We start from the raw sequence: 17,004 nt of genomic DNA on the forward strand, positions 1-17,004 counted from the left end.
AATTCCATATATATGTGTTAGTATACTGTATTGGTGTTTTTCTTTCTGGCTTACTTCACTCTGCATAATCGGCTCCAGTTTCATCAAAAGTCTGCAAGCAATAAATGCTGGAGAGGGTGTGGAGAAAAGGAAACCCTCTTACACTGTTGGTGGGAGTACAAACTAGTACAGCCACTATGGAGAACAGTGTGGAGATTCCTTAAAAAATTGCAAATAGAACTGCCAAATTTTACCTTTTGCAATGACTTTAGAAACTAACACCTCCAGAAAATAGGGCTTCAGTGTAACCTAATAACGCTGGAGCACAGCAAGCCTATCAGATTGTGATGAAATAATATCGTAGAAGGGGTGGTGATGTAAAAGTAAATGACAGATGGAGTTTAATGATATGTGGAGGGATTCAAGTTTATGTGAAGGCATGAAAGAGTCCCTGTGTTTGAGCTGAGGAGTAACTTGGTAAGATCTGTATTTTAGACTAGTAGTTCTCAAAACTGTGTTCCCATGATTTGATGAACTGGATTGAGGATTTCCATCACTGTAATTAAATTGGTGTTTTATGCAAATTCCAGGAAAATGTTAATGATTAGAATGTTCTCAGTTTTAAGTTTTTCTCCTGTGATGAGAACGTAATAGAAATATTCATAGAAAAATTCAAGTTTAGTTTGACCACTTGTGTTTTCCATCAGTACTTGCTAATAATGACTGTGCTTTTATGTATAAATAGTCATTTTTCTACTGGCAAATATGATATAATTAAATTTGTTAGTATTTCATGGTGATTTTTGTGAAACACTGTTAAGAATTTATTTGAACCCTTGCCTGAAGTGTCACGGCCTTACTTACAACAATGAAAGTCTGGAGACAGGAAGACCAATTGTCTTAAACCCTCTCTTATTCTTGTGTTTGGTGAGGGTACACAAGTGTTTTGAATAACCCGCCAGAATGTATTTGAGAATTTACTGTGTGCCATTAACAGGAGCTTTCTAGACACAGAAAACATATGCAATACAGTCCATATTTCCGTAACCTTAATTTTACTTGGTAAACAAACACTATCCCAGTGTTCTAATTTCTAAAACAGTGCTGAATTGACATAGGTGTTCAGAAAGGAAGTAATCATCAAGGTTTAAAGTAATCAAGGAAAACTTCTTAGAAAAGGTGAAACTTGCCGTGGATCTCATAATCCAGAAAGGCAGAATGAAGGGCTTCTCTGAAAGAAGCATCATGTACAATGAATGTGGACTTTGGTCTGACTAGAGTAGGCTTTACTGGGGCATTCCAGAAAACAGGTTAGGACTAGTCAGTTTTGATCAAATTATAAACATGATCCCAAAGTTTAACATTGTCTTAACAGTCTTAAAAGTAACCATTCTTTCATTATAATTTTTCAAAGTTTTAAAAATGGAACTTTTGAATTTTCAAATCAAGTTTTTGGTTAAAATGTGTTTGTAATGCAATTAGATCATTCTATTATAATTATTGACTAAAATTAGAAAAGAAAACACAATTAACTACTTTATCTTTGCTTGCTTACTCTGTTGTCTTTACATTCTGGGAACAAGTTTGGTAGAACGCATTCATCCAAAAGTATTTAATGTGCATCTTTGCTGTGACAGGCAGTGAACCTCAGACAAGAGTCCCAGACCTTGGGGACCTTACAGAGACCTCGAGTTGTCAAGGAGAGTGGCAAGGAATGGAGGATGGACAGGAAGGCAGTCATTCAGGGAAGAGATGGGTATATTATAATTTTTAAGAAGATGGTATTTCTTTAGAATCAGTATGCAAGAATTTGTGAATAGTTTATGAATAGTCTATTGTATTTTTCATAAAAGTTGACAGTTGATTTTTCTCAAGAATTTACTTACTAGGGTGTAAAGGGGAACAAAACAGCTGCTCAGTCCCATGTGCCCCCTTCAATAATATTTCAGATGAATGCACTGGACACCCTTGGTCAGACCGCTTTGCATAGAGCTGCCCTTGCTGGTCATCTGCAGACATGCCGCCTGCTGCTGAGTTACGGCTCAGATCCCTCCATCATCTCCTTACAAGGCTTTACAGCAGCACAGATGGGGAACGAGGCTGTGCAGCAGATTCTGAGTGGTAAGTTCATGCAGACAACCATGCTTTCTGTTCTTCCTTTTCCAGGTCTTTCCACTGATACGCAGACTTTGTGCCCCTTGTTTTAAGGGGCTCTATGAAATGTTTTCTTGGCCTGAAAATTTTTCCTGCCTTTCTTTGCTTACAATTTAGCCTGTGGCCCTGCCCATCAACATTCTCCTTTTTGTAATTCTTAAACTTCAAACATTCCAAATTTTTCTCTTGTACTAAGAACTATTTAATAGGGAATTTTAAGTTAGTTTCCCTAAGTTATAACTATAAATCAGGGAAACATATAGCTATTTCATCAGAATTTCTCATAATATTATATGTAGTTTTTAGAGGTAATTGATAAAAATGGGGAGGAAAGGATTGAATAAATTAAGCAGATTGCTCCAGCAATGCTTTTAAAATGTCTTCTAAATGAATACAATTAGAATATATGGCTGCTAGTAAAAAATAAAATTAAATAGTGAATCACAAATGAAAATTTTTTTATTATTTGGATAATTCTTCTTAAAAATTGATTAGTAAGATAAAACATTATATGGGTCATTAAATGCCTAATTTAGTATGCGCCAGAACTTTTTAGTGTAAGTCTTCATACTTTTTATTGATCAGGAAGGATAATACAAATAATAGAATTTGGTGGTAAAGTCGCCCTTATAAGGTTTTTTTTTTAATGAGAATTCTTTTTTTTATTTAGATGACAATATAATTTTTTAAACTAATATTTCTGCAAAAAATTTGTATGTCTTTTCAGTTGTACCTGTATTTACTAATCCAATTCCAGGTTATGTCTGTAATGACTCCTGAAGGAATACATCAGTTATATAGAATGTATAGTAAATTATTGGGGTTCTGTTCTGGGCAATATTTTAAAGGTTTGTTTAACAACCCCTATTAATACCAGGTTTGAGTTCCACTTTAGAGACCCTCACTTTCATCTCACAAGCCTGTAGTTACCAACAGTATACAATAGTAAAGTTTTAATGGTACACTCTGACAGCATTTATGTTAACATCTCTCTTTCCATTTACCAAATAATTTTCCCTCCTTTGCTACTCTGTGTTTCCTTAAAAACCAGCAGTAATCTTCCCTTGTCTTTTATGCAGAAAGTACACCTATACGCACTTCTGATGTTGACTATCGACTCTTAGAAGCATCTAAAGCCGGAGACTTGGAAACTGTGAAGGTATGTCAGTGCTTTTTAATGTCTTGGGTAGCTCTTTGAAACCTTTGCTTCCCAATTCATTTTAAGCTTGTAAGTGAAACAACTCAAATCCAAACAATAAAAGGCTTGAGCAGAGTGGACTCATAAGGAGAGATCTTCATGAAGAATTTCCTAGTATGTGCCTTTCATTAAATCACTTTTTAGTCACTTTACTTCTGGTTATATGAAAGCTCTTTTTATTTCTTTCCACTTTTTAAAATTAAAGTGTTATTTTGGACCACACTCATAAATTTGCAAGCTAGTGCAAGCCCAGGTAATAGTATAATAAAGTTTGAAATAGTGTTCTTGAACTTCTCCAAGAGATTCTCACCTTTGCACTAGGAAATCATCCTTATGATCCTGCAGTTGGGAAGTATTTTTTGATTCTACAATTTATGTATTAATGTAGCTACAGGCTCACTTGTCATGAAAAGATACAATCTGACCAAATGATGATGGCTCTTTAGGTTATAGAGTCTCTCCCTTATGCCCAGACTTCCTTCTGTTGTATAAAAAAACTGTACTACCTGAAAAGTCCTGTGTTCACCCTACCAGCCCCTTCTTAGTATATCTATAGGTGACTTCCAGGTTCTGAGTTTTTGTTATAACAGCCCACTACAGTGGCAGGAGCAGCAACCAGACTGTCAAATACCTGGAAAGCCCTTGACATCAGACCGTGTAGCCTAGAAAATGTCACTTTTTCTCTGCCTTTTTTTTTTTTACCTTTTTTAGCTTTCTTCTTTTCATTATCTCTCTTCACATCACTTCCCTAAATTTAGGATAATTAAATAAGTAAGCAGTGACTAAATAATTAAATAAGTAAGCAATGGCAGAAAGATCGCAAGATTAAAAATCAGGAAAATGAAGTTTGAGTTTTTATTCTACCCCTTAGCACTCCAGGACACAGGGTGTCACTTAACCTCTCTGAGCCTTGGTTTATTTATCTGTAAAATGGAGATGATGATTACCTTCTTAAGTAGATAATAATTCTCTCACTGGAAAAAAAAATGAAATTCTTTATAAATTATTACTCAGATATTTGTATTGTCATCTGTCACCACCAATGATGCAGCCTCTCCAGCCTGACTTTGCTTCCACTGCTTTGTAAGCAGAGTTGAGCTTGTGCTGAGATGATAATGTTCAAAAGGAAAATGAACCAGGTGACAGAGAGGCGATTTGGAGGACACAGCTGAAGGAAATAGAAGGCCAAAAACTAGTATGATCAGAATCAGTTTGACCTGTAGACCTAAATAAATATCCCCTTGAAGATCAGGTAAACTATTGTTGATTGCTTGGCTTTGCTCTGATGGATCAAAGGGCCAAAGAGGTGGCCCAGACAGAATGAATGTAATTTTTCCAGAGCCTTCTTGTTGCCACGTCAGAGCAGGCAGAAATTTTTGGTAGTTATGCAGTCAGCCAGGTTTAATCTTATTTGAGCAAAGGGTGGCTAAGAGTGTGCTGGTACAAGCAGACAGGCTCTCACAGGGAAGAAAGCCTTCTAACAATGAAAGGAAGGCACCATTTGCCTTGGCAATGCTTGCTTTATTATGTTTTCTTCTTTTTGATTAGGATTTTGGCCAGGAAATGTTGAAAAAGGTGAAATTGCTGTGCGAACATAAGAATATTTGTAGACACTGTAAAGCAAAACATCTTGCTGATTTTAAAACATCACTTGTATTATCTAATCAAAGAAATAGTCATTAGAAAATTACGACTTATCCAAGATGCCTGCAGTATTTTGGTGCAAGATCCTTAAATAAATACTAATGTTCTTTTTGTATTTGTGTGTGTGTGTGTCAATAAAGCAACTTTGCAGCCCTCAGAATGTGAATTGCAGAGATTTAGAGGGCCGGCATTCCACGCCCTTACACTTCGCGGCAGGCTACAACCGTGTGTCTGTTGTGGAGTACCTCCTCCACCATGGTGCCGATGTCCATGCCAAAGACAAAGGGTATGTGTTAGAATGTCACTGTGTGGAATTCATTTTCTTGATACTTTAAAAAAAAATTTTTTTTTTCATGATAGATTTTTTCCCCTTATTAAAAAAGTAATTTTTTTTGAAAGCTTAAAGCATAATGCTTAAAATTTTGTTGTTGTATAGTAGCTAAGTCATGTCCAACTCTTTGCAACCCCACGGACTGTAGGGGTTGCGATTTCCCCTGTCCATGCGATTTCCCAGGCAGAAATACTGGAGTAGGTTGCAATTTCTGTCCATGAGATTTCCCAGGCAGAAATACTGGAGTGGGTTGCAGTTTCCTTCTCCAGCGTATCTTCTCCAGCCCATGCATCAAACCCATATCTCCTAAATTATCAGCAGCCACCTGGGAATCCCCCCAAATTAAAACTTTATGAAAATGTATAGAAAGTGAAAGGTCCCTCTCATTCCACCTCCTAGAGATTACAACATCAAAATTTTGTAATTGTCAGGAGTTTTGAAGCACGTGTGTACCAGTGTGTGTGCTGTTGTGATGGGGTTTAACATAAATGAAGATGTCATCCCACACATTCTGCTCTACAGTTTGCCTTTTTTATAATAGTATATCTTGAATGTCTTTCTGTATTAGTACTAAGCAGTTCATTTCATCCTTTTAATGCCTATATATAGTATTTTTTTGTATTTTGTAAATACGTTTATATAGTTTATAGTTTATTGTTCATCCCTCCTTTTTCTATTAAATCTTTTCTCCGGCAAAAAGAGTCATCCATATTAGTAGAAACATAATTTCATTTTTACTAATTCAGATATTCTCTACTTTTGTATTAGCTTATGAAACTATTTCAGTTTATGTAGACAGGGTTTAAAGCAGCCATGAAAGACATTTAGAAAAGCATGAAGGAAGTTTTAACTGAAATGAGCTTCCATATCCTGAGTTAATTTCATATCATCTCAAAATATAAATAAGCACTTTCCTGTGCAGTTACATTGCTAACAAATAAACCACACAACTTAGACTGCAGTTGGGCTTCCTTGGTTGCCCAGACAGTAAAGAATCTGCCTGCCGTGCAAGAGACAAGGTTCGACCCCTGGGTCAAGAAGATCCCCTGGAGAAGGGAATGGCAACTCACTCTAGTATTCTTGCCTAGAGAATTCCACAGACAGAAAAGGACTACAGTCCTTGGGGAGTCGGACCTGACTGAGCAACTACCACTTTCACTTTCACTAGATTTCAGTTAACCATTTTGCATTTATTTCTCTTTTAAAAGAAACACGTCAGACATGAACATTTAATATTAATCACTATCTCTTTCAAAGTATTATAGTTTGTTAGAGAGGAGCCAACATTTGTTTCTATTGCCCCATTTTAGCACTTAGTATTTTTGGTCTCAAAACATTAAAAACAAAAACAAAGAAACCTGATCTCTCTAAGCAAAAAGGTCCTCACTTGATACTTTGTGTCTGCTATGTACTAAGTGCAACTTAAATTTATCTTTTGAGGCACCCTCCTTTTTTATGGGGACATCTTTTTGTCCTTTTAGAAGGCCAGCTGCCTTGTAATCAGAACTTAAATGAGTCATCACAGAATAGTTTGCACATCTGACTATAGAGTTCTTGGTTGTCATTATTTTCATTACTGAATACTGACTATCTTCAAGATCAGAGAATTATTTTTCTTAAGGGAGTGTTCCGTAATAGTCAGATGCCATAGAGAATTATTTTATTATATGTATCATTTTAACACACAGCTTTATTGTATGTCTTTAAAATAATTTTCTTTGGTTTAGTGGCTTGGTGCCCCTTCATAATGCTTGTTCATACGGACACTACGAAGTAGCTGAGCTCTTGGTAAGACATGGGGCTTCCGTCAATGTGGCGGACTTATGGAAATTTACCCCTCTACATGAAGCAGCAGCTAAAGGAAAATATGAAATCTGCAAGCTCCTTTTAAAAGTATGTACTTTTAAAAATTATAAAATATAAGGTAATTATATTTATTATTTGGTTAGGATGTAAAATGACATCAAGGTAAATTATTCTGTAATACAGTGCAGTAAGTGCTGGAGAGACTGCTTCCGTTTTCTGTTCTAGGGGGATGTTTAAGTGTGATATCATGATTCTTACGTAGCTTTGAGTAGTGGCTGAAGTGCCTTTCTGAACTGATTTGATTATGTTGAGTTCATCACAATTCAACAAGGTAGGTTTTGGAAAGAGTTGAATTAGCTTGCATTACTTATCTGTAACTGACAGAATTAACATCAGAAGATATTTATATAAGAAGAAATGTGTTTTTCTATCAAGTTTGATTTTTTTTTTCTCGCTAGCTATTTTTATTATTGTTAACAAACTCACCTCTAACTATTAAGCATTAATTAAACATTAAAAGATATAAAATTAAAAGATGTGAAAAATGACTGGACATGTATTTATATCATTTCCTCCCTCTCTTTTTAAACTAGAGAGAAACTTGTCTTAGTTAAATATAAAATTATTCTCCTACCACTTTTATGGGATCAGATATGTTCATATGAGTTTTAAGAATAACACTGTAGTTGATACTAATTTTTATTGTCCCTGGTTAAGTAAGAAATAACTTCTAGGTCACTGTGAATTCACTGTCTGGGTTATTCCAAATTTCCCCAGTGAGCCAATAACATCTGTGTCAGGCCTGTAAATAAAGATTCTTGACTTTTAATTACTTTATTTCATAGGTATAAATGATTAAACTTATAAAGTCAAGTTAATTGTTAATATATTTCTACCTCATTTCACCATAGGTGCTCAGACTTAAAACAAAAATATTTTTAAATTACCAAACTTTCTTTTTACTGATTCTGTTTAGAATTGAGTATTAATACTTTTTCCACCTGTGTCTTCCTCTTCTCATTTCATCAGCACTGAATATCTTTACATATTAATAATTAAGATTTGATTAACATTAATATCCAATCCATCATTAAAAGGAAAAGCAGTTTCCAAAGACAGCATAGAGTCTGAAACAGTATATGCTACAAAAGAGAAAGACATTTGACACCTTTCCCTCTCACCATCACAAGTGATCCTGAGGCATGGGGCTTTGGTTGGGAAGTAGTTAGAAAGCTGATCCAGTATGTTGCTAAGTAGGAAATTTGCAAGAAAAACCAAATGTTGCCTCTGTTTTTCACAATGCAGATAGAATAGGTATTTTTCTTGAGGGAGTGAAAGTGAAGTTAAAAATAAAAAAACAAAAGGTAATAAAGATGCTACAGAAAACACAAACACCATTTGGTTATTTTGTAGCATGGAGCAGATCCCACTAAAAAGAACAGAGACGGAAATACACCTTTAGATTTGGTAAAAGAAGGAGACACAGATATTCAGGACTTGCTGAGAGGAGATGCTGCTTTGTTGGATGCTGCCAAGAAGGGCTGCCTGGCAAGAGTGCAAAAGCTCTGTACCCCAGAGAATATCAACTGCAGAGACACCCAGGGCAGAAACTCCACCCCTCTGCACCTGGCAGGTAAGCATCGCCAGCACGTCCGAGGCTCATGTCCTTTCTTGGGTACAGTTCATCAGAAGAGGAGAGGAACGCTCATCAGGAAGAGTGCTGCTACTCAGTAAAATGCTTCACTGACATGCTTTTATAAGATTTTTATTATAAATCTTACAAATTTTTTTATTCTTAATCATTCTTAACTAGTTTTTAAAGCAAAAAGTATTAAAAACCCAATATTTTCTGGTCATTATCATTTATATACATTTTTTTTCTTTTAAGATGACATGTTTGCTTTTTTTTCACTCTAACAGCAGGCTACAATAACCTGGAAGTAGCAGAGTATCTTCTAGAGCACGGAGCAGATGTTAATGCCCAAGACAAAGGTGGTTTAATACCTCTTCACAATGCGGCATCCTATGGGGTGAGCATGCTAAAGTCCAGAAAAGTTCACTGATACTTACTACTTTGTTAAATACATACCATACATGAAGTAATCAACAGATACCTAACCAACAGCATAATTTAGTACAATTTTAATCTTACTATTTAAAGTGTTTCTAGTGTTCTCCATTAGGCTTAACTGTCTTTTGCCCAAAGACGGTATTTTTTTCAGCTTTTTGGACTCTTCACATTATGTAGTACAATAATAGGTATTTAATGGCTGCTCAGCTAATATTTATTGACACAGATAATAAATCTTAACTGTACCTTATGTAGATTTTATAAACTCTGAAAGCCAGCAGGCTACTCTGTAAGCATGGAAATTATGCTTGCTTATGTTTATCATCAGCATCTTAGAAATATTCAAGTAAATGGTTGAGTGATTGCTATATATGGTTTCATACAGTTCAGATAACTAGCTGAAACCCCACTGACTAGCTGAAACCCCACCGTGAAAGTTGAAATTTATTCTTTCAAAGCCCTGTAACTGTAATCATCGGCTGAAAGAGAAAATGGATGTATTCCAACCTTGATGATATTTGTTGGACCACCTGCCTGGAAGTCACCAGGGCCCACTCTAGGTCTGATGACTCACGCAGGAAGAATATGAATGCTCCTGTGCTTTCTGCTGAGCCACTTAATCCCTATTTGACTGTAAAAATGCCCAGATGCCAGAATGTACATACCAGGGGTTCTCGTAAATGGAGTCATTATTGGTGAGGACAGTTTCTAGATTTGAAGAAACCTGACAGACTATAAGTAAAAGGTAATCATATGACTTCCGTATTCTTTCACTGTCTCCTTCCTTGCCCTTTATGATGAGCATATCCACATCTCCTCCTGCCCCCTCTCAGTGACCAGTGTTTCAGGGAGATGACATGTCCTGAGTTGAAACACTCTTCAGGAAAGCAGCAAACCAGTTTCAGGTTGGACAGATAGGAATGAAAATATTACTTCCAAGTGTGTGTTTGACCAACTCAAAATCAGTATTAAATAGACACAGATTAAGTGACTTTAGTAGTGGACGATGACTGCTATCCTGGGGATAAAATAATTTTGTGAGAGAGCTGAAATGACATAAAGTTACTTAGCTGTTATTTATTGTTCATTATTCTTTGATACATGTTTTACCTTTTTCCTCTGAGAGGTCAGTCAGCTCTCTGTGTATCTTTGGGCCTTTTTATATAGAAAGAACTTACCACTTCAGTTTTTCCAAATGGAGAAACAAACACATAGTTTAAGAAATTTGAATAAAAGTTAAAGGTTTAATGAGAATATATATTAATGGTAATGTGCATTATCCTGCTTAGTGTTTTTCTATTATAATGCCTTATATTATTTTTAATATATATTTATACATGACCATTAATATTTTTGCTCTTCAGTAGGTATAAGGCATTGATATTTGTTTACCACACAGCATATAGTTTTGTATTTTTTCATAAGAGTAAATCAATTTACTGAGTTTTCTTTCTCAACTTTTTCATTTTTTAGTGCTTTCTCTAAAATGTATAATATATGTTAGGGGAATTGCATGACATTATTGTAAAATTAAATTGCTCTAACTGGAGCCCAAGCACATTTCTCTTCTCCTTGCTTCCCAACTTTCTAAAATTGAATTAGGGCCCTTGAAGTTTTTTTATGTCACATTTGTCATTTAAAGCATTTTGTGTTGCAGCTGAATTTTGAAACCATATTAAATTGACTCCTGGAAACATTCCAACAGAGTTCAGTTTCTTTTCTAGACCTTCCAGTTCAATACTTCACTCAGTCCTGTTGTATAGGACTGAACTGTAGCTATTTATTGCATTCACCAGCCTTAAATTTCAGTTATAATTTTTGCCCCAGTGATGTGGCTATTTAAGACTTAAGAGTTGTGTTTTTAAGACTAAAAAACAGTATATTTTTTAGTGTTTTAGTGTATAGTACCATACAAGTACTATGTTACATGAATAGTAATATGCTTCCTGTTTTTGCATTTCCAGATGTTTCTCAGCATATTTAACAAGCATGTAGTTGGTTTCTCCAAGCTTGAACTACAGATTTTATATAAAGAAAGTTTAATAATATATACCATATATATAATTAATTTTATCCTCACATAATTTTCCTTGGACTGCCTTAATTTTGGAGACCTATACAAATTCGCCTACCTGATTATATTGTTCCATCAATACAAATGTGTGTGTTAGTTGCTCAGTCACGTCTGACTCTTTGCAACCCCATGGACTGTAGCCCACCCAGCCCCTCTGTCCATGGGGATTCTCCAGGCAAGAATACTGGAGTGGGTTGCCATGCCCTCCTCCAGGGAGTCTTCCCAACTCAGGGATCAAACCCAGGTCCTCCCGCATTGCAAGCAGATTCTTTACTGTCTGAGCGAGTAGAATAAAATTAAGCATCAGGAACATAGTTTAAATACCCTGTAACCTTACTGGAGAGAAGCTTGAAATTACTCCATGCTTTTGGATTAATTGAATAAAAATAGCTATTCTTTTCAACGTACGTCCTTTGAATAAGGGAAATAAATTACAGGGATTTGTTTTAAGTGATTTTGATAGTACTATAGATGTTACCTCTTTCTATCTTTTGTGTTAGAATCAATTTTATAATTATGCCATATCATTCATAATCCCTAGAAGGCCCAAACATGGTCTGTTTTCAGAAGCCTTGGACTGATTATGCTCTGTTGCAGTTGTTTTTATATTGTCAGAGCAAATATGGAAGCTTTCTTAGACGCTTCTGATTTGTATTTGTCTAATAAATTTTCTTCTGTTTTCTGAAATCACTTTTCCGAAAATTAGAAAATATTTGTATTGTATGAAAAAAAATTTAATACACATTTCTTCTTCCTCAGAAGAAGTACCTGTTCCTTTTGAAGTGAGTGTATTTAGGAGAACAAAGAAAATATTTTAAGGAATACTTAAGGAAAATTTGAAGAAGCCTGCCCTACATCCCAATACTCCTGTCTTTACTTTCCTTCTCTCTTCCCATTCTCATGAAAGTCAGCCTCAGATAGGTATTCAGCAAATGTCTGATTGGTAGGCAAGTGCATTAGAGAGAATAAGTGAATAAATAAATGACCGTCCTATCTGTGCTCTGACCTTTTGTGTCAAACCATTTACAGAACACCATTACTTAGATATTTTACTTTAGAAACCACATACCTCGAGTGAACCTTCCTTGAAGATTCCCTCCTACTTGTGCTACTCAATTTCTGCTAATGCTTCCCTGTACCTTTTTTGTAAATCTTCTAGATTACATTAGAAAAACAAAAGACAGTCATCTTTGAATTCTTTCTCAACTGTTTCTTCCTCTGTAGTTAATTTGTTTTTCTAAAACCCAATTTTTTTTCCTTCAGAATTTCTCAAATTTAGCTCTTCTTTTGTGTTCTTCTCCAACCATCACAGTTCAGCCTCTTATCACCTCCTGTCCAGATTATTAATGTATGTGCTGCTGCTGACATTTCCTCCACCCACTAAGTCACTTTAGGCATGACAGACTAATTTTTGTAGAATGTTGCTTTGTTACATTACATTACTTCCCCAAAGGCTGAAGAAAGAACATTGAGAATCTTTGAGATGAGTGTTTCAATAAACAGATCAGATTGCAGTGGGTTAGAGAATTTAAGATAGGTCTGAATATGCTATAGGACTGAATAAAAAAATGTTTAAAGCTCTCATGAAGAATTACAGAGTAGCAGAATAATTATGAAATTGATACTTTGGAGGAAGCAAGATAAGATGAAGTCCAAAGTACAGCTGGAAGAGTGCAATGAATATTCTTTTTTTATCAAAGAAACTTGTTAAGGATGAGAATAGAGATGTAGGGGCAATGAAATGTTAAATAAAAACGATTGTACCTGAAGGAGCGTTACCAGATAATCTCATTGTTACCTCTTGGTAACCTTTTGTTTTTCTTCAGCATGTGGACATTGCAGCATTATTGATAAAATACAACACATGCGTAAATGCAACAGACAAGTGGGCATTTACTCCTCTTCACGAAGCAGCCCAAAAAGGCAGGACGCAGCTTTGTGCCCTACTCCTAGCGCACGGTGCAGACCCGACTATGAAGAACCAGGAAGGCCAGACCCCTTTAGATCTGGCGACAGTAAGTCCTCACTTCAGAATATTTAGAATTGCTTTTTATAATTCCAGGGATGACAGTAAATTCCAGGGTTTATTAGCAGGTTTGCTTTAGTGGTGCATATTATCCTTTAGGAGAAGAACAAGTTTCCTTCCTTCTGGAAACTTGAGAATTTTTTAAGTTATCGTTGTTGTTGTTGCTTTAATTTAAAACTATTAAAACAAACTAAGCAGTAAGTTACATTTTTTGACCATACTCGGAGGGAAAACATGGATCATAGGAAAACTTGTGTGTAGATTGTATTCTCAAAGAATTACATTTAGTAAGCTATCTTATAAAGCTGAAACTCCAATACTTTGGCTGCCTCATGCAAAGAGTTGACTCATTGGAAAAGACTCTGATGCTCGGAGGGATTGGAGGCAGGAGGAGAAGGGGATAACAGAGGATGAGATGGATGGATGGCATCCCCGACTCAGTGGACAAGAGTTTGAGTGAACTCCAGGAGTTGGTGATGGACAGGGAGGTCTGGCATGCTGCAGTTCATGGGGTTGCAAAGAGTCGGAGATGACTGAGCAACTGAACTGAACTGAACTGAACTGAAGCTATCTTATCACCTTCTACATTTCACATAATATGCTAGAGCATTTGGTGTTTATGGTAATTTACCTGAGGGGATGAGATAATCAAAGAAAAAGTATCTTCTAAGCAGTATATCTTAAAGTTCAACATTCAGAAAACGAAGATCATGGCATCCGGTCCCATCACTTCATGGGAAATAGATGAGGAAACAGTGGAAACAGTGTCAGACTTTATTTTGGGGGGCTCCAAAATCACTGCAGATGGTGATTGCAGCCATGAAATTAAAAGACGCTTACTCCTTAAAAGAAAAGTTATGACCAACCTAGATAGCATATTGAAAAGCAGAGACATTACTTTGCCAACTAAGGTCCATCTAGTCAAGGCTATGGTTTTTCTTGTGGTCATGTATGGATGTGAGAGTTGGACTGTGAAGAAGGCTGAGCGCCAAAGAATTGATGCTTTTGAACTGTGGTGTTGGAGGAGACTCTTGAGAGTCCCTTGGACTGCAAGGAGATTCAACCAGTGCATTCTGAAGGAGATCAGCCCTGGGTGTTCTTTGGAAGGAATGATGCTGAGGCTGAAACTCCAGTACTTTGGCCACCTCATGTGAAGAGTTGACTCATTGGAAAAGACTCTGATGCTGGGAGGGATTGGGGGCAGGAGGAGAAGGGGACGACAGAGGATGAGATGGCTGGATGGTATCACTGACTCGATGGACGTGAGTCTGAGTGAACTCCGGAAGTTGGTGATGGACAGGAAGGCCTGGTGTGCTGCGATTCATGGGGTTGCAAAGAGTCGGACACGACTGAGCGACTGAGGAAAAAAAAAAAAAGCAGTACATCATTCTTCTGAAGATGGAAAAGTAAACTGATATATTATAGAAATATTTTCAAAATTAAATTTTCATGATTAAATGTGTTATTTAACTACAGAATTAAACACAGTACAGAAACATCTTTCCTGAACTTTCTGGAAATCAAGGAGTTACTGTATGGTCACGTAATTTAGAATTTTTTAACCAAAAATACTTCTCTAAGCCACATTCTGGTTTATACATCTATTACTGAGTATTAAACAATTTCAAAACCCGTAGTAGCTTAACCGAAACCAAGTGAGTGACTCACTACGATGACTTATAGTTTCTCAGAGCTGTGTACATTGACTGGGCTCAGCTGGGCAGTCCAGCTATTTGTGCAGCGCCTTTAGCTGGGAGCTCAGCTGAGGCTGCAGCATCCAGGATGGCTTTAAATCCTGCAGGACCTCTCTGTGTGTCATATCTCAGACTCAGTGATCTAGTCCAAAACCACCAGTCCTTTTAAAGCCTGGCTCAAAAGCTTCAGAGCACCACTCTCTTTGCATTCTAATTGTCACAGCAACTCACAAGCAACCCAAACTGAAAGGAAGGGATATAGGTGCTACCTCTTGATGAGAGGAGGGGTACAAGATGTACATGGAGGAAGGGATTCCCCCACATACTCTAACAGCACTTTTGCCTAACAGACTGAAGAGTTCATGAATAAGCTGGCCAAAGTGCTGTCCCTTTAAAATTTTACCAGGTTTTTATTATACATTAAATTATTAAACGTGCACTAAATAAATGAACAAAAATCATCATAGTTGTTAAGCATAAACAAACATAGTAAGTATGGAAACTCCTTCTAAAGAAGAGATTGAAAGTCAATGTTCTGAAAAGTGCTCTTTTTAGAAGAAAGATGAAATATTTTAATTTTTAACTCTTCATATCTTTGTTTATATGTCCTTTGAATACATGGGTAATCAGTATGAACAACTGTGTGTGTACTTTTCATTTAGTGTTAAAAAATTTCTGGGAATCAATATAGTTCACATTCTTGGATTCTTTTCACAGTTAACTTTTTTCTGTGTGTGTTGTGAGAATACTCAAGATCTGCTCTCAGCAAATTTCATGAATATAGTACAATATTATTAACTCTCATCACAGGCTGCACATGAGATCCTCAAAAAATGAAATATTTTGAAATAGTTTGAAAAAATTTGATACTATTTTTTTAGTATCAAATAGTTTCTCCAGTTCTACCTACTGAAACTACTGGGGCTCTTTGGAGCTGTCGATCAGAGAAGGAAAGAAGAAGGAATTGTCAAAAACTAATAGGGAATAATGGAGCATCCATGAAAGAAAAAAATTCACTACGCATTCGATCCTTAGTGAGAAACTTATGTTAAGGTGTAATATTTTGTGTGTGTGCTTTATCTGTTTGTTTTTTAGGCTGATGACATCAGAGCTCTCCTGATAGATGCCATGCCCCCAGAGGCCTTACCTACGTGTTTCAAACCTCAAGCTACCGTCGTGAGCGCCTCTCTGATCTCCCCAGCATCCACCCCCTCCTGCCTGTCTGCTGCTAGCAGCATAGACAACCTCACCGGCCCCTTAGCAGATCTGGCCGTGGGAGGGGCGTCCAACACCGGGGATGGCGCGGCGGGCGCAGAGAGGAAGGAAGGAGAAGGCAAGTATACCGCTGAATGCCCGCTTGGTTTTGGTGTTCTAAACTAACAGATTCCCTTTTTTCTATTGGTAGTTATTGAACAGCTCACTTAAAGACATCCTGTCTATGAGTTTTCACATACACAGCAATTCATAAGAAACATGTCTTCATAAACTCCCGCTGTTCTGGGCACCAGAATCAGACAGCCATGGCCCCTACCCTCATGGTCTTACCCTCTTTCCCTCATGCTCTGCTGTCCGGGTACCTGAAACTTTGAAACACACATTTTATTTAATCAGTTGTTGACTACTGAAAAGTGTCCTCCATTTGATTTCTCCTGTGCTCAGCTCAGGGCAGAAAAGTCCAAACAAGTGTATTCCATTCTTTGTATGGCCCTCCTGCCTGTCTGCCATGAGTTTCCCTGCCATGAATAATATATTTGAAGAACTAAGGGCCGGCCGGGGCTTATGCCTTCCTCCAGCTTCCCCAAGGGGGGAAATCTTAGCATTTATATAAAATAAGATGTTTTCTTAAAAAAAAAAACATGCGTTCATAGACTAAATGCCTTGACCTCTGCATTGTCCTTACTCACGTATATCCCAGTACATCCTAGTCCAACTGTAGTATCTTACTGCACTACTGAGTGAGTCTTACTGAAATTATATCAAAAAAATGAAGAGAGATTATGTAAGAAATGAAAACTGAAACAACTGGT

At 36.7% G+C, this 17,004-nt stretch overlaps 1 protein-coding gene across 1 annotated transcript in view; it reads left to right on the forward strand.

Annotated features, from left to right (window-relative positions):
• Nucleotides 1-17,004, forward strand: part of TNKS (tankyrase) — a 156,018-nt gene that overhangs the window by 115,572 nt on the left and 23,442 nt on the right. Inside the window, exons 12-19 of the mRNA XM_040242882.1 lie at nucleotides 1,929-2,100; nucleotides 3,213-3,292; nucleotides 5,116-5,261; nucleotides 7,034-7,199; nucleotides 8,526-8,745; nucleotides 9,033-9,142; nucleotides 13,084-13,272; nucleotides 16,073-16,310. Coding sequence (XP_040098816.1) covers nucleotides 1,929-2,100; nucleotides 3,213-3,292; nucleotides 5,116-5,261; nucleotides 7,034-7,199; nucleotides 8,526-8,745; nucleotides 9,033-9,142; nucleotides 13,084-13,272; nucleotides 16,073-16,310 — 1,321 coding nt within the window. The remainder of the gene's footprint in view (nucleotides 1-1,928; nucleotides 2,101-3,212; nucleotides 3,293-5,115; nucleotides 5,262-7,033; nucleotides 7,200-8,525; nucleotides 8,746-9,032; nucleotides 9,143-13,083; nucleotides 13,273-16,072; nucleotides 16,311-17,004) is intronic.

Source organism: Oryx dammah, unplaced genomic scaffold (assembly GCF_014754425.2).
Source record: "Oryx dammah isolate SB20612 unplaced genomic scaffold, SCBI_Odam_1.1 HiC_scaffold_7, whole genome shotgun sequence".
NCBI lineage: Eukaryota > Metazoa > Chordata > Mammalia > Artiodactyla > Bovidae > Oryx > Oryx dammah.